Below are 23,907 nucleotides of genomic sequence, written 5' to 3' on the forward strand. Positions count from 1 at the left end.
GTGGGCTGAGCGAGGGGTGTGGGGTCTGGACAGGAGGTAGGAGCAGGAGTGGGCTGAGCGAGGGGTGTGGGGTCTGGACAGGAGGTAGGAGCAGGAGTGGGCTGAGCGAGGGGTGTGGGGTCTGGACAGGAGGTAGGAGCAGGAGTGGGCTGAGCGAGGGGTGTGGGGTCTGGACAGGAGGTAGGAGCAGGAGTGGGCTGAGCGAGGGGTGTGGGGTCCGGACAGGAGGTAGGAGCAGGAGTGGGCTGAGCGAGGGGTGTGGGGTCCGGACTGGAGGTAGGAGCAGGAGTGGGCTGAGCGAGGGGTGTGGGGTCTGGACAGGAGGTAGGAGCAAGAGTGGGCTGAGCGAGGGGTGTGGGGTCTGGACAGGAGGTAGGGAGCAGGAGTGGGCTGAGCGAGGGGTGTGGGGTCTGGACAGGAGGTAGGAGCAGGAGTGGGCTGAGCGAGGGGTGTGGGGTCTGGACAGGAGGTAGGAGCAGGAGTGGGCTGAGCGAGGGGTGTGGGGTCTGGACTGGAGGTAGGAGCAGGAGTGGGCTGAGCGAGGGGTGTGGGGTCTGGACAGGAGGTAGGGAGCAGGAGTGGGCTGAGCGAGGGGTGTGGGGTCTGGACAGGAGGTAGGAGCAGGAGTGGGCTGGGTGAGGGGTGTGGGGTCTGGCTGCCACAAATCACACCCAATTGCCTTAACCCACTTGTAGCATGATAAACATGGGAACTCACCCGAAGCTCCCTGCCCGCTGTCAGGACCCAGCGGCGGGACGTCCTGGGAGCAGGAGACAGGCTCCAAAGTTATACAAATGGCCTTGCTGTTGGTGAGCTCAGATGCTCTGCTCTCCTGCCGACCCTCCTCCTCCTCCGCGTTGCGGCCCGAGGCTGCTTGACGGGTCTTGGCAGGACTCCACGGACGCCTTTGGGACACGGTCAGGCCCCCTAGAATGCCAGGCAGCTGCTCATAGAAGGGGCACGTTTGCTGCCCATAGAAGGGGCACCCTGACCCAGACTGTCCGTTTGCCTCCTCTTCCTTCAGGCGCGCCTGCCTGAGCTCCTCTACTTTCACACGGCCCTGCTGGGCGTCCCTGGCGTAGCCTCCTCCCACCCGTGCGATCCTGGTGCTCAGCCTTTCTTTTGCTGCTTCACTGCTCTGCCCGCACTGGCTCCTCTCCTCAGCGCAGCCAGGCCCAGGAAATCCACGCCCCTTGCTGGTGCTCGCTTGCGACCCTGGGCATTTACAGCCAGCTGCGCCGCCTGCTCTGAGGTCTGCTGGCCATGCTGAAATTCAAACTGTCCCAGGGCTTTTCCCGTTGAGCCGGAGAGCAGCGGAGTTGAAAGTCCTGGCCAGAGCGGAGACCAGGAACATTGACTTTCCCAAGGTCCTTTCTGCTCTACCCTCAAGTCGACCATGCGAGGCTGAAGTTACCGTTTCTCATGAACAGCAGGAGTAGCCACATTGACTTTAACGACACAGGCGTGGCGGTGTCGACTCATTGTTTAGAGCATTGGTCTAATGTGACTCCTAGTATAGGCCAGGCCTGCTAAGGTGCCATGGGGCTCAGCACAACCACAGACACATTGTTAGCAGAGGCCAGGGCGGCCACAAGCCGTCTGCGAGGTGACCAATACACTGTGGAAGCAGAGGGCTGGAAGAGACCCCAGGAGGGCACCGAGTGGCTTGGGCTGAAAGGAAGTGAGAAACGGAGAGTGACAGACACAAACCTGAGAACAAGAGTTTTCTTCTTGTCTTCCTGTTTCTTGGAAGTAGGAAATGAAGCTGGTAAATCCCAGGGACGGGTGTGTGCCTGTATGGGGTGCTGACGGGATCCCAGTGGAGGGAGCACTTGTGCACGGAAAGCGGGACGGGGACCCAGGGATGTTCGTGGAAAGGCCCTTCTAAGGCTGCCGCGTGGGGAGGCTGGGCTCACCGCCGGCACATCCCTCAGGGCTGGGCATTGGCGGGGCAGCTCTTCTCAGCTAGCACCCCCGCCAGCAGCCTGGCATTCTAGGGGTGCTTGTCCTCGGCACCCAGGCCTTGGTTGGGCACTTCAACTCCCTCCCCTTCGGAGCTAACAAAGTTTCATCTAAAGGCCCAAAGGTGTCTCGCCGCAAAAGCTCCTCTCGGCACCTCTTAGGGCGACTATTCTTCTGCCTCCCTTCCCCCCCAGCACAATAGTCCTTATGTCCGCCTGCCCGGCCCTTCCCCAAGGCTGGCCAGTGGGCCCAGCTCACACGCCGCTCTGGCTTTCGGCCCAGGGGCCCTGTGGGAAGCAGCTTGGTCTGCGCCTTCAGATGCACTTCCCTTCCCTGGGCCGCTTGGCACCACAGAGCCACAGGGTGGGGAGGGGCCATAGGGTAGTCTAAGACTAGCCCTGACCAAACTGCAGGCTCCGCCGTGTCTAAAGCGTCCCAAACAGATGGCTGTCCCGCCTCCCTGGGAAAACTTCCAGCCGAGGCGCATCCACCACCTCCCTAGGCCCCCCTGTTGTAACCACGAGGAAGTTTTCCCCTGGAAATTAATAGTCGTCTGCTGCGCTTGAGTTCGACCTTTGCCTCTTGTCCTGCCCTCTGTGGCAGGAGAGAACTTTTGGTCCCAGCTCTTTTATGGCAGACTTTCAAGTCTTTGCAGATCTCGATCAAGGCCCCCGTTAGTCCCTCCTGTCTTCCAAACTAAACAGACCCAGGTCTTCCCGCCTTTGCTCCTAGGACTTGTATGTGATCCCTCACCACAGTGCACCTTGGGCTGCTTCCCTGCGGCCTGCCCTTCACCCAGGCCCTCTTCCGTTCCTCAGGCCTCTGGCTTGTCCCTGGCGCCTCCATTCTCCGCCAGACTGGAGCTCCCTCAGGGCTGCCTCTGTCCCCCACTTCCAGGACCCACTGCAGGGGTGAATTCCATCCCAGCGCCTTCCTCTCCCCACCTTTCCCAGGCCCTTCGCTGGAAGCTGGACTCCATTGTCCTGGAAGTTCAGGTAAATGCCTTGCTCCATTTCTTCCCTGGAGGCCCAAGTCCTGTCCTTCTGCTGGGGTTCACTGCTGGAGCATGCTCCACGCATCCCAGTTACCTCTATCTCTGCAGAATTCACTCTGCTACTCAAAGGACTGGCAATTTCCTTCCTTCTCCTGCCACCCCGTCCACTCGGTGCGCCCATTTTTGTGAAAACCGCCCGGCTAGGTTTCATCACCTACTGCCTGACACCCAATGGCCTCACGGGGGTCGGTGCCTGTTAACTGTCGGTTAACCAGTACATGGTTTATATGTTCCATCACACCCAAAACAACCTTAACTCTGCCCGGCCAGGATGCCAGGTAGGGAGGGGTGAATATGAAAAAACCCAACCTAATCTATCTTTAAAGGTCAACTTGAACGAATCTGAGGCCACAAACTCCAAAATGTCTTAGTCAGAATCAGCTACATAAAAATGGGCTTCTTTAATAATTGTAGGATTTGGTGTCTGTCGGATCTTGTTTTCCTCCCCAATGAGGTTTATAATGGAATAACAGAGTCTTCAAATTTTCCATGTAGTTAAAACTCTTTTACATGTATATGTAATGAAATGAGCCTATAATTAAGATCAGCTCTTAATATTTGTAGTATCGAATGGTGGTGATTATTATGGAAGTGTTGGGTATGACTCTAAATTTAAGGTTGTGGTCTAACATGGGCTTAAATGCTACATTAATTCCTGGAGAGATGTCAGCCATGGGACAGTGTCCAGTGTAGCTGGTGACTCAGCCTCTCACAAGAGCTGTGAAGGAGTTGAATCAGCAAAATAGAGCCTGGAGCTGATCTGAGAGAAGCATCCTGGGACGGCCCTGAAAGGAAGTCACTTGGGTTATGTGCGAGTGTTTTCTCCAGGAATAGTGAAGACTCTGGGCGATATGATCAGGAGCATCACTGGATTGTGCTTCGATCAGGGAATGCCCCTCTGAGGCGGCCCCGTGACAGACCCCCTGGGCACATCAGGTCAGACCACATGCTGCCTCAATCCGCATCATTGTGGGCACCCCCGGCTGTAATTGTCAAAACACATAGAGGAGCTCTGAGCAGGTGTGTTGACTAGAGGAGATTTAATTGTCAGCGACTAGAAGAGAGTTCCCCACTCGTTCTCCCTGGATCAAATATCAGGAGCAAAATCTTTTAGTAGCTTTGATTGGCATTTGGATCCATCGGATCCAAGTGGCACTGAGGATGGTGAAAATATGGTCTTTGTGACATCCTGTCAATCTGTTAAATTCTGTTCAGGACTTAGCCCTTGTTACGGGATGAAGAATTCAGTGAATCCTCCCCAAATCTGCTGCACTTCCCTCGTAAGCACAGCATGAACTGTCTGGGTCAATCTGCTAAACTGGAAGCAAAAGTAATTAAAAATTGGTCCTGGAAGATATTTAGCTCCTTGTATCAGACTTTTTTGGTTTGAGTAATCTTAATGGAATAACACAGACTCTTCAAACTTCCCGCAGAATTAAAACTCTCTGAAATTGTGCCCACAAGCTCCATATTAAACTATTATGTCATAATAAACTGTTAAAGTTATTAACAGTTGGTTCGATATAGCATTCATTTTTGGATTTCTTAGTTGAATATTCAGATTTGACCTTTTAATAATTAAAAAAGTCAAAGAAATTCCCAAACAAACTACATTAAGGCCTAATAAGGGTGAGAGTAGATAGAAATAATTTAACGGTAAAAAACTGTGCATCTATAGGACTGTCTGTAAATGCAGGGTGTGCATAAGTCTTTGCAGTACTGGGGACACAGCCAACGAGGTGTGTCTGGTCTGTGTGCATGACCTCTGGGAGAACAGATTTATTGGGCATAAGCTTTCAGGGGCAAAACCCCACTTCGCTAAAAGCTGATGCGCAAATAAATCTGTTAGTCTTTAAAGTACAACAGGAGTTCTTGTTGTTTTTGCAGATACAGATGAACACGATTACCCTTTGATACGTGTTACCTCTGAGTGGTGACCACAAAATAACGAGTCTGATTCATTTCTATTTTTCATATGTTTTATTATAAAGAAAAGTAAGATAAGCATTGTGAACTGAATGTGCTGGGTGCTGAGAAAACAGCACCATCAAAAAAATTAAAAAACCCCCAAAAAACGCACCTTATGATAAATTGTAATTCTGCTTTCTAATTCTTCATAAATAGACAAAAATCATTGTCAGCAATTTTAAATAGATGGACATATGGCTGAAAAAAATATAATAATGCCATACAACATGGATATAAATTGTCCATTTCTTGCTGTACAAATAATAGAAACAAGTTTGGCAGGCTTTTTTTTGTGTTTTTGTTTTTTATACACATCTCCCTTCTATGTATAACTAAAAAATGTGCTACAATTAATATAAAATGCTTTTACTATAAAGTAAACTACTAATTTTTATCCACAAAAAAATCTTAAAGATGTCTTTAGCACAGTTCTAAAACACTTAGTAAACTACTTACAACTATCCAACAAATTATATTTTTCATGATCTTTTTCACATTTTTTCCTTTCATATTTTGCCAGCTGCTCTCTCCACCCACCCATTTAGGAATAGTTTTTACTTTTTTTTTTTCCTCGCCAGACATCCAAGGCCTTTGCATGTACAATATTCACACAAACTTCACATTTTCCTGCACAAAGTTTAGTGCTGTTAGCAAGTCAAAAGAGTGCGTCCTTCTACTGAGCCGGCCTAATGCGGTAGGACACCAGACCTGGGCCTATGCTGCGTCTAAAAGCAGTTCACTAGGAAAACAGTCCATAGCTAAGCTGATGGCAAGCAGAGAAACCATGTTCTTATTTTTTTGTTTTCGTTTTTTTTGTTCTTCATGATTAATGAGGTTTGGGCTTCCACGAAAAGTAGACTTTAGAGTTCAAAATAAAAAATGAAAACTGCTCTCAGAGCCTGGAAATGAAGCCAGCAACGAGACGTGTTAGCTCAGCTCTCTGGTCTGTATGACTTGCGTGACGCCCCTCTGGGTGGTCTGTATTCTAGACCCTCTCAAGTGTCCTTCCTTTGAGCCTTACTGGAAAGCTATGGTGGGTTTAGGTGAGGTAGAGTGACTTGTCCCGTGGCAGCATGCTGTAAGGGAAGCAGAAGACAGAGGGAGGTGAGACAGGCTGCCAGCTGTTCTAAAACAGTAACTCGCAGCGTAGAAGCACTGGAGTGGAGGGCACAGAAAGGAGCCATCCCACGAACTGCAACTGCATCTTTGGAGCTGGTTTATGGGTTTTATTGTGTCATAAGCAGTGGGGCCAACATATTCGCCAGACCCCTGGCCAAGGAGGGGTGGGAGGAGGCGGGAGGCTCTGGGCCCCCAGAAGGGGCGGGGCCTCAGGCAGACAGGGCGGGGCTAACTTCCCCAGGCATCCACAGTGCTGCCCAGAGCACACCACATGGGGCTCCAGTGGCCATTTAAAAGGCCTGGGGCTTCGGCTGCTGTTGATGCCATGGCAACAGCATCCAGGAACCCTGCCGCTTTTTGAATCGCCAGGCCCCAGAGCAGCCGCTCTCTTTGCCCCTGGTTGTGAGGCAGATTTTAATAGGAGATGTTCTTGCCTCGGCCCTCACTGGGAAGCAGCAACATCAACGCCTGATGTGACAAACGGGCAATTCAAACAGCAACAAACTGGGCACTTTTAAATTCCTAATGAACTTCACCAAACCCAGCAATCCCCCAGCACGACACCCGCTCCTGGCCTGCCCAGCATCTGCTGTTGGCAGAGAGGCCAAACATTTGCCCGCTTGCACGTCTATCCATTTTCATTCCCTCACCTCCTGGCCAGACGAGAGTCCCCCCAGCCAAATGCTTGAATGCCGGAGCGCCTGCCAGACATGGAAATGCAGGGGCAGGGGGCAGGGACAGAGTCAGCGAGTGCTCCTGGGGCCCAGTTCTGCCAAGGTTTCACCTGTTCATGGGGCCTAGCACTGACCCACAGTCCTGACTCTGGCTGGCCCTTTTGAGGCTCTGGGGGGGCATGCAAGGAGCAGCCCCATGTTCTGAGAGGCCCTTCTGCTGTGGAGGGGGGGAGGCAGAACACCTCGCCTGCTCCCCCATCCTGCCTGCCTGTGTAGCTGCTTCCCACGCCTAACGAAGGGACCTGTCTTCAAGCTCAATGGACGCTTTGAGGATCTGCCCTTCGTTCCAGTCCTCATGCTTGTGACCGCCCCCAGGGAATGCCCCCTCACCTGGGGAGGGCTTGGAGAACGGGGCTCTGTAGGGGCCACGCTCTGCAAAGACTTGGGGAAATCTTGGTCCCGTTTGAAGTCGATGGGATTTCGGCCATTGACTTAGAGCCAGGATGAAAGGGCCTTACGGGACCAGTCTCCTTAGGCCTCAAAACCACTTGGGAGGATTTTACAGAGACGGCTCCCCACGAGCTCCTTTGCTCTGTACGGGTGTGTCGACGCGGCGCACTCAGCCGGGGTCTATGGGACTCAGTGGACTTGCTGTTTGCAAGCCTGTGCCCCAGGGTCCACACTGCGCTCGAAACCTGGGTCCCTCAGCCATGCTAATGGGCCCCCCTGCACCATGCAGATCCTCTGACTCAGGATGGCAGGGTGAGCTGTGAAGGGTTGCCAGATGGTTGAAACAAAAATGCCGAACACTCCTCCCCCCTCCCTCCAAAAAAAACAACACCGGGAAAAAATTCTGTTGAAGGGAAAAAAACCCGGGGGTGGGGGAGCATTAAAACAGCATGTCCCCTTTAAATGCAGGGAGAGAAACAGGGGAGAAGTTGAGCACTAAGCAGCCACTTTGTGCCAGCAGCCTTTTGGAACCAGGTAAGCATGGGGGCTGGGGTCGGGGGCCTGGGGGTGTTGGGGGCCAGAGGGAGGCTCGGAGGGAAGGGGGGAGGCCAGGCACTGAGTGTTTGTAGGGTTGTCAGGTGCCCGGCATTTTTGCCTCCTGGCTGGGGAAAAATTCAGAAAATACCCGACATTTTAGGACATTTCAGCTGTCCGGTATTCTCTGATTTTTTTTTACTGGACAGGAGCCGAAAATACCAGACTGTCCAGGTGAATACCGGACACCTGGCAACCCCAGAGCTGCAGCCACGCTGCAAGCAACAGGGCTTGGATTTGAGTTGTAGGAGGCCTTGTGCTCTGACCCCCTTGGGGTCCTCGGACCGTGGTTCCGAGTGCTGGCTGGCCCGCGGCTGACTGAAGTGTGGGCGGACGGAAGGAGGATGCAGGCTGAAACTTGAGTCAGAGCCTGGGCTTAATGCACAGCATAGACAAGGCCTTTGAGCCTGGCATGGCAATGTCTTATGCACGGGGCTCCTACTGCAAGAGGATCGGGGTCCTTGCTACTCTCCCTACAGTAAGGAATTCACCACACGATACCAGGCAATTCCCCTGCCTGCCACCCACAGGCCAGCCGCAGCCCAATTGCTTTTCAGCCAAAATGCGGCCTCTGCACCTTCTTATGGGAAATGAATTCCAACCTGCGGTTAGCAGCGGCCTGCAGGCGACCCTAGCTGGTCCCATTGGGAGCAAATCTTCGCCACGAGCCAGGGAATGGAGTCAGCCAACCCAGAGGCTTCCCAGCTGTGGGGGGCTAGGCCGTGCCAGGGAAGTACGCAGGGTTGGGAAGGCTCTTTTATGGCTTTTCTAACAGACACAAATCTACTTCAACAAACTTAGCCCCATAAAAAAGTCTGGCTTTAAACGGTGAAGAGAAAAACAGCCCAACACTGGGAGGTTCTCGTGCGGGTCGTTATTAACGACCGTAATAGAGAGAAAGGATGCCGGCAATGAAGTACCGAAGGCCTGGTTGATGCAGCCGTGGATAAAACAACGAAAGCAGTCGGGCCTGCACTTTGCTAGTCTGCATGTTTCATAATTTGCACTTCAAATGCACAGTCTTTTCCCTACTGCACGAGCAAAGATATAAGACCAACGAGCAGTAGCGAGGTCTGCTAGTACCAACACTTCAGTCACGTTTCAGTATCCAGCGCAGAACACTTCCTAGTGTGTCACAGTGGACTGCCATAAATAACCAATCCACACTCCGTCTGTTTGTGATGCTTCATCTTGTTTTTTCTATGGAGTTTGTTCACTCAGTGGCTGATTGGGAAAATTCAGCCATCCGGACTAGCTCTTCCAGCCATTGGTACGAACGGCTGAGCCTCTCCTCATGTGGGAAAAGGGAGCAGACGCAGATCTGCAAGCCGGGCTGACGTGCATCCCAAAGTAAATTATCCAGCTTTGGGAAGACGCCCAGAGGAGGGTGAGGAAAACGTGCCAAAGTTTAGCAAGTCATAGTGAAGTTATGCGGGTCCGAAGGACTGGACCGCTGACCGTGTCTTTGAGAAACGTGCCGGGAAAAGAACAAAGGTGGTAGCATCTCACAGGGGACAGCCCACACACGTTGGTAACAGTGCTCTGGTAACACTGATCCCTACTAATCCCTTGTGCAAATACTAAGAGCAGAGCCTGAGCACGTAGCCCTAGAGATTTTTATGGAACGTGCGGGGTGACCCAAGCGACTGGATCTGATCAGAGCCCCTTGCTGTGCACGTGCGCAGAGTCCCGAAGTGCAGCTCCCAGCAGCGAGGCTGCGAGGAGCATGCAGAGGGCTCCAAGCAGGGAAGGGGAGCTAGGAATCTTTCCCAGGGACAGAAGGAGGAAGAGAAGATCATCCCCCAGCTCTCCTTGTAACCCAGGGTGGGACGGAGGGAAAGGAGGACATTCGCTGAAGGGGATTACCGAGTCCCAAAGGCAATCAACGCTTGCAGGAGACACGGCTTTGCAAGGTTTGCGTCGTGACGTCCCATGAGTCCATGATGCCGATGAGCCATTACGGTGCATAGTCCCGATGAGAACAACACAGCTGAGATGGTTTTCACATCTCTCTGCGAATCCATTCAATGACCTAGTCTTCCTTCAGCTCTTCAAGATCAATCCCCACTGATCTGGGGGACACCAGCTACTACAAGCAAGCACCAGCAGGGGTGCATGAGGAAAACACCGTGCTAGAGCGACTGGGGTCAGTTTTACCAAATCACATAATGAGCAGAGGCAGGCAAGACAATAGATGGCCTAAGCAGAGCAGCATTTAACACAGTGCCTTGTGTAATCTTATTGAAAATGTTAACTCTTGTAAATGACTAATGTCAGGCTGGAAAAGTGGTAATAGGTTTAGAGAATTATAATGCCTTAAATTGTAAGGAGGGTCTAATTCAGTGCTATCTGTAACAATCTAGCGGGGACAGCTAAACACAAATGAAATCAGCAGACGATGCTACACTGGGAAGAACAGCACATGCAAATAAAGGCAGAAGGGCCTAGAGAGATGAGAGAGATTGCCAGGCAATCACAAAATGAGCGTCTAGCTGAAAAAAGGCCAGCTCATCTACTTGAAGGAAGGCGATCCCAGGTATTCTGTAGGTACTTGAGAAACTGTGAAGGTAAAAGAGGCCAAGGGGTGACAGAGAAGAGCCAACGCGAGTCAGTAGCTTGCGATACACCCGGGAAAACAACAGCCACGTAATTTCACAGTTCTAGATTGCAACACATCAGAGATGATAGTCACTTTTCAGCTGTAATAGGGAGATGATAGTTATTTTATTACTTCCAATTCTAGGCAACTCCTGGCCAAAAAGATATTGAAAAAGTAGATGGAGCTGGGTAAAGCAACGTGATAATGAAGGGCTTGAAAGGATGGATTGATAAAGATGGGCTGAGTGATAACAGAAGGTGTGACCATGACACACCCGTGTTTGAAGAGGATAAATGCAGGAGCTTAATCATTAGTAGTATTTGGATTAATCTGAACTAAAGACAATTTCATCTAACTGATCAAGAAATACTTTCTAACTCCGAGGACTTAGTAGATGTGGAATACTTTGCAAAGGGAAGCACAACCTTGAGAATCATTTAAAAGGTGTCTGGACAACAGCCTTAGAAGAACAATGCATCATTGGCCAAGAGAATGGCCGAGGTGCACATAGAAACAAAGCAGATCAGACACGACGCACAGACAATACTAGTCTGGAAAGCAAGATGGAGTTGCCGGCTGCTTGAGGGAGACGGTTGAACCCTCGCTAACAGGGATCGGTACACCTGGGGAGTCACATCACCATGCAGAATGTACAGATACTCACCTGTCTATTGCTGATTTCTTTCCCCAGTTTGTTACTTTAATCACAGTTAAATTGAACAACATTTTGAGGTTGAAAAGGGAATTACGTGAGAGTGTGATTGTCTGGTAAAAACCGTAACAATCAAACCCAATGAAATGTGAATTTGACAATACATGGATTGTGTAAACTTTGTTGATAGAAAGTCAGTTCATTCATGTGGGGTCAACAGTCCATGGCCAAGAGTAGAAATCACAGGAGAAGAGCAGTCCAGTTGAACATTTAATGTGATCTGCAAATTATTGTGAAGTTTGTGGGTGAGGCTATGCAGACATTCAGCTACCACAGCAATGGGGCCATAAAAGTACCTATATAGACAGATGGAGTTTTAGGCCTGGCCAAACTTAAATGAAGTTCACTGCTAGTGTGATCAATCTTCTAAAGTTCGATTTAGCAAGTCTAGTTAAGACTCGCTAAATCAAACTCAGAGGGCGCCCTTCCCGGCGTCCAGTACTCCTTTGGTGATGAGTAAGGGAAGACGATGCGAATGTTTGCTCCCATTGGCTGTGGGGATGTTGCCAAGCTCGACTTAAGGTAAGCTGACTCCAGCTTCATGTTCTATGTCTCATTGAGACATACAGGGCTAAGTATTCAAAGCTAAGCAAAATGAGTCCTCCTGTACCACAGACCTTACAAACCACACATTTTGTAGCACATACCAGGTTTTAAGAAGTGCAAGAGATGCAAATTCACATTGCGGTACAATCATTGGCAAACAGTGCTAACAGCAAAATAAGAATTTGGCTCTGAGATGCAACATGGAAATTGGGTTTCCAACCGAGTGCATCTCTCTAGTACCGAGAGCTTTGTTCTTTCCTCGACAGAAACTTCATTTTTTCAGTCCTGTCTGTACAAATGGAAAGAGTAGAGACAGTCCCCAGACAGACCCGTACTCAGTTCAGTTCATAGTTCTAAGTGGCTATAATCATTTTCCGGCCTTCTCGGGGCACTCTGCGTGGGTTTAATATGATTCTTCCAGGAACTAGAGATAAATCCATGAAACTGGATATTTTCACTGTGACAAAGGCATGAAATGCATGAACTTTGATCATGGACTGCACGGGGCCCTGTGCGTACAATACAGCTTTTGGTCAGGCTATTAAAGTATGTGCTTTAGCAACACACAGCTCACACTGGCCTACTACATGGGTGCTTCATGCAACTAGCATAATACCCCAAGTATTGTGTAGAACACACTTTTTATCAAGCTACCTCTATCACACTATAAGGATCTCCTCTCCCTACCCCAGACAGCTCCCTGCATGGAGTCTGATTCCGGGATGGGGGAAGGGTGGGTGTGACTAGTTCTCAGTCCTGAAAATCCAGCACCTTTCACCGTAATATGTACAAAACGATTGCACTGCTGAGCACCAGGAAGTGACTGAACGAGGTTGCTGCAGACCGCTCCGAACGCTGAGATTCACAGCGAGTATTGCTCGTTTCTCTCCTACGGTCACAAGTAGCCTGAGTACAAGACCTGGATACCCCCCCAGAGGTGCATGCTCCTGAGCTGCCCAGAAGATGAGCAGGGAGAGCCGGCCGATCTCAGAACACTGGCCAGGCTCTCCCACCAGGCCACGCCGAGGAAACCCTGCCCTGAGCGGAATCCCCCCTCACGTTCTGCAGCCTCAGTGGCCACTGGCTGCTGCTGGATGGAAAGAGGGGCTTGCTTTTCCTGATCCGTTTGGCCGCCGGTGCTGCTGCTTCAAGCCAAAATGTTCAGAGGTCTCCGAGGGGCCCACCTTTTCAAAACAGGCCCCCGATTTTGTGTATCGTAAATTCTGGGGCCAGAATGGAGACGCTTTGTTCCTGGTCTTCACAACTTCTGAGGTCCCACCACGGCAACTGATGCCAGTAGAATTTCAGGTGCTCAGCACCGCTGGACATGATGCCCTCAATCCACCCTGTTCCAAGGATAAGCTTTCTTGGGCAGGCTCCTAGCACGAGGGGCTCTGGCCCAGCATGGGGTCTCCGGCCTATCACCGACTAGTGATTCTGGGAGCCTCCATTGTAGATGCCCAACTTTTGGTGGCCTGGAAGGGACTGGCACAAGATGCTTGGAGCATTGTGGGCACCTCGGATTCAACTGCCCTGGCTCCAGAGGTGCCCACAATGCTCCAAGACTGTGCTCGGATTCAACTGCCCTGGCTCCAGAGGTGCCCACAATGCTCCAAGACTGTGCTCGGATTCAACTGCCTTGGATAAGATTTTCCAAGGTGACCAGTCGCTATCAGGTCGGAAGTGCCCAGAACTCAAAGCCGCTTCTGAAAATTTGGGCCTACGTGACTGCAGTGGGAACTGTGGATGCTCAGGGCCCTCTTAGCGAGACCTCACATCATAGATCCAGGGCCTGACTCTAGGCTCCCAAGTCTTAATATTTGGGCCTTAATATGCAGAATACCTTACCAGGGTCTGGGCCGGTGTAGGGCCAGGGGAGGCAAGCCCCCAGCTCTGCCCCTTCTGCCTGAGGCCACGCCCCTACAGAAGCCAAGTCCCCCACAACCACAGAGGCAAGCCTTCAGCCCCCCCGTGGGAGGCTCCCCAGCCCGGGAGCACCACAGGGAGGGCAGGCAGCCCCAGCGTCTGGAGCTTCAGCGAGGCTAAAGGCCGGGGCAGCAACACCCCACCCCCAGAATGCCGACTGCTTCAGCACAGCTCTTGGCAGGAGCTCTGCAGAAGCAGTCGGTGTTCTGGGGGCGGAGTGTGGGCGGGGCCATGCCTGGCCATTTGGGAAGGCATTGCCTTGCCCCGCTTCTTCTACGCATCGCCCATGAAGGCCCTGCCTTTGGTTCCTTCTGTCGGTACAGACAGGACGGCCTCCCTGCTCTGGTAGCTGAGCTGGTTGAAAGTGTCCCAGAGGCTCAGCCAGACAAAAACAAGGCACGTGCTATCTGTGCTGAATCAAGGGCTGGCAATTGCCTTGCTGGTCCAGCTGAGTGTTGCATTTCCAAGCAATCTGTAAATTTGCTCTATATTCCCGAGCGAGAAAGCACAGCGTTCCAGTACAGCGCCTCGCTCAGTCAACTCCAACACGCGCTCAGACAACAAGCGTTCTTCCCCTTCCAGACTGGCCGAGTGGGTGGCACCCAGAGCGCACAGGGAAAAGGGGGTGGCTTCCCACGGCTTAGCGCTGCCCTTTGGCGCCATGAGGAGTGGATACAGTTGGGGCTGCAGTGCTTATAGCACACCCTCCGGCTCTGCACCTCAAGAACTAAGATGTTTCCAGAAGAGTTTATTCTTCTCTTGGCATTTGAATGTCATTGCACTGAACTTTGCATTGACACTGTCAATATCGTAATTCTCATGCTACCATAACGGGAAAGAGCTCGCTTCAGCCCTGCAGAATTTACAGGCCTGCTCCTGGGACAGGTGGAGGGCCTGCTGCAAAGGACTCTGTGTGTACGGGTTGAACCTCTCTAGTCCGGCACCTGACCAGTTCTGAACCAGGGAATTTTCTGGACCACGGGAGGTCAATACTGTTTGGCAGCATTACCGACACTTCCACTGCGTCCTGGGGTGTTAGAGGACATTGAGGGGTAAATTAGAGCTAAAGAGCAGCACAGAACTCTGAGAGCCAGGACTGGAAATAAACTTTATGGGACTGCGGGAAACTTGGCAACACACATGAAGAGTGGAGATCCAGCTAACTAAAATCATTTCAGAGGATGGATGTTTCCACACCAGACAGTTCTGAACTAGAGAGGTTCAACCTGCATTAGGGAGTGAGGCATGTTACCTTCTAGTGCTCAAACCTACTGAAAAGATAAGGGACCTACTACAGCTGTTAGCTGGGGAGCTCTTAAGCTTACGTGGTAGAGGCCAATATTTTGGAAGCTGAAAAAACAAGTCTAGTGTCTGCAGACATAGTATTGAATACCACAGCTCCACTTGAAGTCAAGCATCTTTCAGGATTGGGCCCCACCCAGCCCACGCACTTAAGCAGCTGTCCAGTCAAAAGAGAAATCTCGTTTTCTCAAGTTTGGGGCAGCAAATCAACCTCTCTCCGGTTGAAGGTGCTGCTGCTCTGGGAAGAGCTGTCCAACGCACGTCACAGCAATGGCTCAGCCTGTCCTGTCCTGCTCAGGGTATCCCTGCCCTTCCTGGGCATTTACAAGACAATCGCAAGATTCAGTCATTTTCTTTCCTTTCTAAAAGTATTTGTCTAGTCAATGAATTGGTAACTTTCAAACGGCTTGCTCGTGTAGCGTGGTTTAGATTAGCTTGTGCAGAAGGGACAATTACACAGCTTCATTTACCTTAGCAAGTGGAACAACTTGCTGAACATTTGGGGGCAGATTTCACCTGGTGTCAACTGGCAGAGTTCTAGCAATTTACAAAGCTGAGGATCTGTACCACCCCCTCTCCCTGTTTGGTTTTTTTTTGGTAAAAAGTGCTGATGAAAACTGCTCAGCAGCAGTTGGAAACACTGCAGAAACTATGTCCCAGCTCAGGCATGAAAGCCAGCCAAGGCTAACTAGAATCTTCACTGAGTTCTCCTTTTATTAGTTTAGTCCTCAGATTCAACAATTGTTTTGGGGACGGGACAGCTGACTTTCCCAGAAACCCCAGTGACACACGACTGCTAAAACAATGCAAATGTGGCTGGAACATGGTGTTTTGATCTTTTATATTTTCCTTTCTTGTAGTTCTGAACTACCCTGTGTCTGATCACAAAATCACAGCCCAGACAGCTCGCCAAGCATGTTAGTCGCACACTGTTTTGTCTACTGGCCTGCAGTGGTTAATTCCACACTCTCTGCTGGAGTAATCATTGTCCCAGTCGGTATTTCCTGGGGGGTTTGATGCACCAGGTGACCGGGGTCCAACGCTGTTTGGAAACTCAGATGAAATATGTGAAAAGTCCTGCAAGGGGGAGACAATACAAGGAAAGGAAGGAAAAGTTACAAACAGGCAGACCAGCAGAGGGCCCAGTTAACATTTACAATAAGCATGTCCAAATATACGGCCCAGCTGAGCATTTAAGCATGAGCGTAGCCTCACTGAAATCCAAGGGACATGAGCATGGATTTAAAGAACTGAGTAAGGACCAAAGTGGAATCATTTCACCATGATCCTTGATAGAAAGACTCAATTGAGCAGCATTTACTTCCCCTCTGTGCTCCTCCCCCATGTTTAAAGGGCCTCTCTCTTAGGGAGATCTTGGCAAACAGCCGCAGAATGCGCAAGGGGAGGAAAGTCTTTGCATCAGCATGCTGGCAATCAAAACCATTTCCCCATCTCCAGGGCAGCTCTTTCTGCAGTACTACATTAGACTGTCTTAATGGGCAGTAACGAGGTAAAGAAAATCCACTTAGGTAACCTTCTCTTGCCAACGGTCATGGCTGGAAATTTAACAGCAACTATGGGAGTCCAGATTATCTGAACCCCCATCATGATACTGTGGCTATGTCCATACTACGGGGTTTCCACGTCCAGGAAACACGTCTGCTCTTCCGACATTTTTTGTGGAAGAGCAGAGCTGCTCTTTCGGTAGCCCTGTAAACTTTGTTTCACGAGGAAAGAAGAGCTCTTCCGAAAGAGAAGGTTTTTCCAAAATTTGGTCCAGTGTAGACAGGCCACATTTCAGAAAAGCCTCTTCTGAGAAAACAATCGGAAAAAGGTACGCAAATTACAGAGCGCAATTTGCATACCTTTATCTGAAAAAGAAGTGTAGTGTAGACACAGCCTGTATGCTCACAGGTGAGCTAATTAGCAAATGTTAGTGAACAGATATGAACCATGGAACCAGGCAGCGGCTTGACTGAGAATATGACTTCTCCCCAGCCAGTCGCTTCTGGTATTTAACCTGCTAACAAAATATGTGGAATTAAGTTTTAACAATATCTGTGCCGGACCTAGCCCGACACCTCACTTCAAGCGCTCACCGTATGATCGTCTCTTATCTCCACCATGGGCAGAGAGCTGTCGCTGGCTTTAAGCGGTGGCCACCTTGGCCCACCACTCCTGAAGTTATTGTTCTGCAAAGAGTGTTTGGGACCTCGCTCTCTGGGGTGTGATGTCTTTTAAGAGCTGGAGGGAGAATTTTGCTACCACGGTCCATGCCGCATGACACTTTTCGCCACCACTCTCTATGCCAATGTTATCCATTGACGTTTTCTCAAAGCTGGTTCTGAACAGGACGGGCAAGAATCTTGGGGAAAGCCCTGTTCATTGACTACATTGTGTGATAATTTTTGTGAAACGTAGCGAATAAATACACAAGGCCACAAATTGCTCCGTCAGGTCCTCCAGCTGGGAGACTATTGGGGGAAAAGGTTCATCAAATAAGTTATGTGGCAGCTGTGAAATCACAGACGGAGTCCTTCACCAGGAATAGTTCACCCAGCTCTTGTTCCATGGGGGGACCAGAGAAACCTAGACACTAGAGAAGGAGAAGCCCCCTCATCCCTGGCCAGTGCCAGAGTGTGATGTATTCAGAGCTATTGCTCAGCTATCCAAGAGCTGTCTCTCCTCCGGATTTATTTTCTTTAGATCAGAAACCCAGGACTGTCTTCTCCACGGCTATGTCTTCACTGTAGCATTTTTGCGGAAGAAGAAATGCAAATGAAGTGCTCAATAGCATGTCTTGCGCTCTCATTTGCATAATCTCTTCCAATCCGTTTTGTGGGGAAAAAACGCAGTGTAGACGCTGTGCAAAAACCCCCTTTTGCGCAAGATCCCTTATCCCTCAAAAAAGGAGGGATACAGGATGTAGTGCAAAAGGGGTTTCTGCCCTGTCTACACTGCTTCTTTTCCCCCGCAAAAACCTCTTCCGCAAAACGGATCGGAAGAGATTATGCAAATGAGAGCACAAGAAATGCTAATGAGCACTTCACTTGCATTTCCTCTTCCGCAAAAATGCTACAGCGTAGACATAGCTTACATGTGGGCTCGCAGGCCGAGTTTGGACACTGCAAAGGATGGCATGTGTTACAGGAGGGAGGCCTGTATACAAGCACACAGTACAGGAATGACTTTGCTGCCATGCGAGTCACGTTAAAGCCCGTTTTTCAGTCTTTTAAATCTTCTCTCAAACAAATGATTTCGGTAATTTCCCCATTGGTGGAAAGTCCCTGGAGAATCAATCCGATTCCTTGATGCGCTTGGTTTTTCTCTTTGCATTTTTAAGTTATTTTCTCTTCCCAAATGCTCATCTTTGGGAAAAAACATCCTACGTTCAACTCTGTTGCTATCCCAGGAGCTTTCAGACTGTATTTGAGTGCTGTCACACATGTTTTCTGTGCTTGATCCTCCAGGGTACCACCTCAGGTGAACAGAAAGTTTTGCTCCACTCTGCTCAATTCACCTGATGCTCAGTAGGGGGCAGCGTGTCTTGCAAGAGCTTCTACCCGATACATCCTTGACTGCAAAGGGTGTGTAAAAGCACCTGTCCATCGCAGCCAGGGGTGTGAAGGGCAGGTCATGGAGACATACAATGAGAGTCAACAGGATTTATGCGCCTAAGCCGGTTACTCCCTTTCAGACTCCCACCCCAAACTGTCCATCAAGTGAGTCCAATAGCAGCTGGGAGGTAACAGCCTGCGATCATCTCCAGGAGAGCTTCATGGCTAGGGGAGCTGGCGATGAAACACTCACTTGAAGGCACGTCTTTGCCCAAAGGGACAGATTAGCACGGTCACGACCTGGAAAGTCGGCATCGACACCAGGCTCCACCAGCAACACGAGACACTTCAGCCGAGAGCAGCATTTCCCTCTGACCCACGGCGGGCCTAGCCTTAAAAACATGTCCCCCTCCCCCACAGACTGGGCTTTGGGACCCAGGCCACTCACCTGCTGCCCTGGAGGCGAAGCGTTGAGAGGGGGCTGTACCTGTAGTGCCATGGAAGGAGACAAGATGGCTTGCTGTGGGACCTGCTGCATGCTGAGTGGCTGGTTGAGGAGGGGGCTCTGGGGGTGGTGCAAAGACAGCTGCTGATGGAGAGGAGGGCTGATTTGGAAAGAAGGAGGTGGAGAGGCACTGATGCTGGGCAGCATGGGTTTGGAGCTGAGAGTTCGGGAGAGGCCGGGGTGAGGGTGTCCCCGGTAGCTCTGCAGATCTGATGGGGACAGGAAGGAGCCTAAGCCAGGGTAAGGCGAGGAGGCCTGCGGCGGCATCGTATACATGGGCTGTTTGGGTGGTATCATTTTGGAAGGTTGGTTGGGCTGGGCGCTTTTCGTCTCCCCTTGATCGGCAGAGCCCTGCAAGAAAACAGAGGAGGGGTGAAGAGTGAACATCGTGTTCCAGCGTTGCCTGGTCCCTGCCAGGCACTCTGCCGCCCCCCTCCACACTGAGGATGGTGCTCATGATTTTCTGGGTTGTACAGCACCTGGCGCAGTTGGGTCCAGCTTCCTGACTAGGTGCCAGTGTAACCCGTACACCTACTGGGTGTGGTTCACTCTCCCATGCAGTGACACTTAGAACACTTACGGAAAGAGAGAGAGAGAGAGAGAGAGAGAGAGAATGAGTTTGCTCTACAGCCTTAGGCCAGGTCTACACTAAACCCGGAAGGTCAGGTTAAGGTGCACAATTCCAGCACCATCTTCACAATGGGAGGCTGGAGGGAGCAAATGCTCCAGTCAGCTTCCCTTACCCCTCCCAACTGCAAGGAGTACTGGCACCGATGGGAGCCACCTTCAGCGATTGATTTAGCGGGTCTTAACTAGACCCACTAAATCAAACACCAAAAGATCGATCTCCAGCACAGCAAGTGGAGATGAGGCTCTTAGCTTAGAGCCAATTGGCTTTTAGCTCAAGCTGTAGAGGCTCAGGCATTAAGCTCCAGAAGTCCCAGGCTTGGTTCCCTCTATCGGCGTTACACCATGGTAGTACAAACACTTCATAATATGGTAACAACCACAAGCTAAGAGGCAGGTTTAAACATTGTACCCAGTTGCCATGTGGTTCCCACTGGCTCTGTTGTGCTCCCCGCACTGTATTCCTACCTCAAATCTTGTAACAAAAGTCATTTTAGTTTCCCTGACCTGCCCCCTCCCCCACACCTAAAACAACAGCCCCCTCCAACTGGCACCATCACCCACTGCTCTGAGCCCAGCGCTGACTCCCTCCCATTAAAATCCCTCTCTGCCGATTCTCGTCTCCTGTGCAGGCTTTGCCACCAAGCTGCACTGGTAAGACGTTTCTTCCTGCCCTTGCCTGCTCCCAGCTCAAGCCAGCAGGCCGGTAAAAGCAGATCAAGCGCACTATCCGAAGCAGGGACTAGCTTGGCCTGTACACTGGCGCTCTGCGAGGCAGCTCCTCAGAGCGGGTGCCTGTCTTCAGAAAAGGGCGACAGAATCATTTGCTTTCCCAGTGGAAACCAGGAGGGTGCTGTGAAATGCCGGCTGTTTGCTCCTGTGCATGCCTGCGACCCTGGCAGGGCTTCCGAAAGTGCACCGCAGCAATGGCCTCCTTTGGGATCAAAGACGGCTACCTGGGCTATTCTCAGGCGTGGCTAGCCGGGTTCTCATGAGGGCTCTGTGATGTCACTAATAGCTGCTTCCTGCCGTGCAGAGGAGCACTGCCTAACCCGACCTTTACTCACGTCAGGGCTGCCCAGCTGCACACCGATATGCTTGGGAGTAACTGACATTAAAAAAATCTCCCACTCCCCCGTTAACGGTCCACACCCGCCTCCCGGCCAAGAGCAGGAGATTGCAGCAGAGCGTCAGGACGTTTTGTTCCCTGGAACAGACCGAGTCTGTCCTACCTGGGGTGGGTGCTCAGGGCTCCTCAGGGTTGAGCCCAACTGCTGCGGCTGCAGAATCACACCTCAGACACACTCCCCAGGACTTCTGCCATAACCACCAGCCTTCCCCCCTCCCCCCCCACAGAACTGCACAGAAACCCGCCTAGTGCTCCACTGCCCTCCGGTGCTCAGTTCACTGCCTTGTCCTGTTGTCGGCTTGGGGCTGGAGCTGCGGGTTTCTCCAGAGAAAGGCCGTTGGACAGATTCCAAAGTTCCTCACCTGAGTCCAAACTGCCCTCACACACAGCCCCTTGGTCTGTCCTGGCTGCTCTTATCCGTTTGACAGTCACAGATGCTACAGTGCGGGTCTGTCCACTGGCTTTGCTCCATGGGCGGCGGGTGATGGAGGCAGGGCAAGACACAGCCTTCCCAAAACTGCCTGCATGCCTGACCGCCAGAGCCTGGGGTCGACGCTGGGGAAGGCTGGGGCTGCGGCGCAGCAGCCTGGCTTCCCCAGTCACCAGGGAGGGATGGCTCGTGGCCAGGAAGGATCAGGCCGAGGTGGGCGGGGCTTGGCTCCAGGGGGGGCAGAAGGGGCGGGGCTTGCCTTGCCCAGCTGGGCTTTCACCTGCCATCCATGCTTTGCTCTCTTGCTGCCTAAGGGCCTTCTGCCCTGTGATTCCGCAGGTCCGTCAGGATGCTGGATCTGGGACATCACGGATCTTCCTCGGTACCTGACAGTGCTGCAGCCAATCTAGGCTCTCACACCTCAGCACAGGAACCAAGGAAGAGGAGCTGGCTCCGACATTCTCCCAGACACCCGCCCAGGCAGGCGCCCAGAAGCCTGCCCTGCTGATTGGGGTTCTGCGATTGATTTCAAATGCCAATGACTAAGCACCCGGGGCACGCTCAGGAACTGCAGAAGTGCAGGGGATGTTCTTACAGGCATGGGAACCTTCCCCAAGATAAACCCGTGTCTGCATGTGACAGTACTGCCCTGGCCAGGGCTGACGGGAGCTTGGCCATGAAGTGTCAGATCAATTACTGCCAGCTCCCAGCATCAGCTGGATCTTGTTCACTCCAGGTTTGGAGGGGATCTCTGGGCACAGGGATGTAGGCCGGAGAGAAAGCTAGGCTGAAGTCTATGTCTTCTCAATAATACACTGACCCTAACATCAGCTTTTAGCTAGCACTTTTCACCACTAGATATCTCAGCCCTCCACAAAAGGGGGGAGTATTATCATCCCCATTGTACAGATGGGTAAACTGAGACACAGGGAAGGGAAATGATTTGCCCAAGGTCATCCAGTGAGCCAGTGATAGAGCGAGGAGTAGCTTGCAGGTCTCCTGAGCACAGTCCAGAGCTCTATCCATTAGACAACACTGCCTCGTGATTTGACTTACCAATTAAACTCAGCCCTAGCAGGAAGGCCAGCTGGGATGATGCAGTGAGAACAGACGTGATCCGGAGCAGGATCGGGTCTCACCTGCAATATCCTCTTCTACCTCCCTCTACTCATTTGCATAGAGCAATTACTAATGTTATCTCGCTGCAAATACCTATTTACTTATCAGAAGCAACAGGCAAGTTTCTAAGGCCCATTCCGGCACAGGCAGGATCTCTGCCTCGAAACGATCTCATTTTCACATTGATTTCCATATGAAACGCGCCCTTTCAAACTCCTGCTCTCTCTGCCCCTCCCGCACACGGCGGTGATTACTGCTTTCTTGCTGTGTGCAGCAGATACTGCGCCGCGGTAGGGAAGGCAGCATGACCAGAACCCCAACCTCAAACCACCCAGGCCAGCGCGTATTAAATCCACGCAGAGCAGTTCCCAGGCTTTTTAAACACTTATGCCAATCAGAGGGACTTCGATTGTTTCCTTTTCCCCCCAGCTCTTAATCGCCAAGTGTGTCTCGGCTGACGGCAGGCTCCTTGGCGCTGGCCGCACACCATGAAGTTGATTGCTACTGCGCTTGTCTATACAGGTTGAACCTCTCTAGTCTGGCAGGGCCACGGACATTGCTGGACCAGAGAGCCCTGGAAGCCCCAGTGCTGGTGGCACCGGTAGAGTGGAGCCCAGGCTGACCCTACGGCTAGCTGCTAGGGGAAATACCTTCCGGCTCCTGCACACACGCGCACGCACACACCTGAGTGCAATGCCCTTGGAGAATCACGCCACGGAGGCGAGAACGTATGAAGGTATGAAGGAGGCATGAGGAACGCCCCAGCAGCAGGAGATGAACCAAGATCCCAGAAATGTGGCTGCGAATGACCCAGAACCAGAACTTCATGTGTAAGGAAGGAGAAGTCGGGGCTCAAACTATTCTACTTGTTCCTTTCAGAACTGCTGCAGCGAGCCAGGCAGTGCCAGAGCTAGGAAACGCTGAGCCGCGAGGTGCCTGGACAGCCATCGACTCCCAGAACCAAAAGGGTCCGATCCATTTCTCTCCATTCTCCTTCCCTGGCCCTTCCTCCTTCACAGCAGAGGAGGCTGTTTTGATTTTTACTATGGCTGTTGCCATGTGTTATTTACCAGCTCACAGCTGTTACGCACTAATTAGCTCTATCTCAGCACTGCTTGGGGTGGCTCACTGTCCCGTTTTCTAGGAATTCATTCACATTTGCTTTTCACCTCTCCTCCTAACCTAGCCGGGGGAACAGCACCTTCTCCCTCCCTGCAAGTAGTGCAGGCGTCCGTTTCTCTTAGGAAGCCAGGCTGAGCCGCAGACCTATCCACTAGATGACACCAGAGTAAATCTTCCCTGCTCTGGCTCGGCACAGACCCACATGGGAGAGAAGGGAAAGCACTGAGGAGCGGGGAGGAGACATTAGCACACATCTTTCCAGGGACCAAGTACAGGCACTTTCCCCTGCGAAGGTCCAGAGAATCTGCTACCTGCATAGAACTCCCCTCCTGCCAGATCCAGCCCTGTTCAATGGGGCAAGAACAGGGGCAGGACAAAGACAATCTATGCAGTTCCCATGGAACCTCCCACTGTGGTATCTGAGCTCCTGTCACGCCCATATTGGGCCCCGACCTGGTAAGTCACAACCTAGAAGTAATGCTACCTGGCAGGAGGGTGGATTCTCTGTCCCC

The 23,907-nt window shown here is 51.5% G+C and overlaps 1 protein-coding gene across 5 annotated transcripts in view; it reads right to left on the reverse strand.

Annotated features, from left to right (window-relative positions):
* Positions 1 to 4,663: 4,663 nt before the first annotated feature.
* TOX2 (TOX high mobility group box family member 2) overlaps positions 4,664 to 23,907 on the reverse strand; it is a 259,379-nt gene continuing 240,135 nt past the window's right edge. For 2 of the 5 annotated variants that reach the window (XM_075901495.2, XM_025181440.3), the window contains exons 7-9: positions 18,912 to 19,319; positions 15,853 to 15,983; positions 4,966 to 6,060 (exon numbers count right to left, since the gene is read on the reverse strand). In XM_075901495.2, the coding sequence (XP_075757610.2) occupies positions 6,024 to 6,060; positions 15,853 to 15,983; positions 18,912 to 19,319 (576 nt within the window). In that variant the 3' untranslated portion in view covers positions 4,966 to 6,023. Of the gene's footprint in view, positions 6,061 to 15,852; positions 15,984 to 18,911; positions 19,320 to 23,907 lie in introns of all 5 variants that reach the window. The other 3 variants (XM_075901497.2, XM_075901498.2, XM_075901499.2) reach the window with 3 other exon arrangements.

The sequence above is a fragment of the Pelodiscus sinensis genome, chromosome 17, assembly GCF_052426305.1.
Source record: "Pelodiscus sinensis isolate ZL-2025 chromosome 17, ASM5242630v1, whole genome shotgun sequence".
Lineage (NCBI taxonomy): Eukaryota > Metazoa > Chordata > Testudines > Trionychidae > Pelodiscus > Pelodiscus sinensis.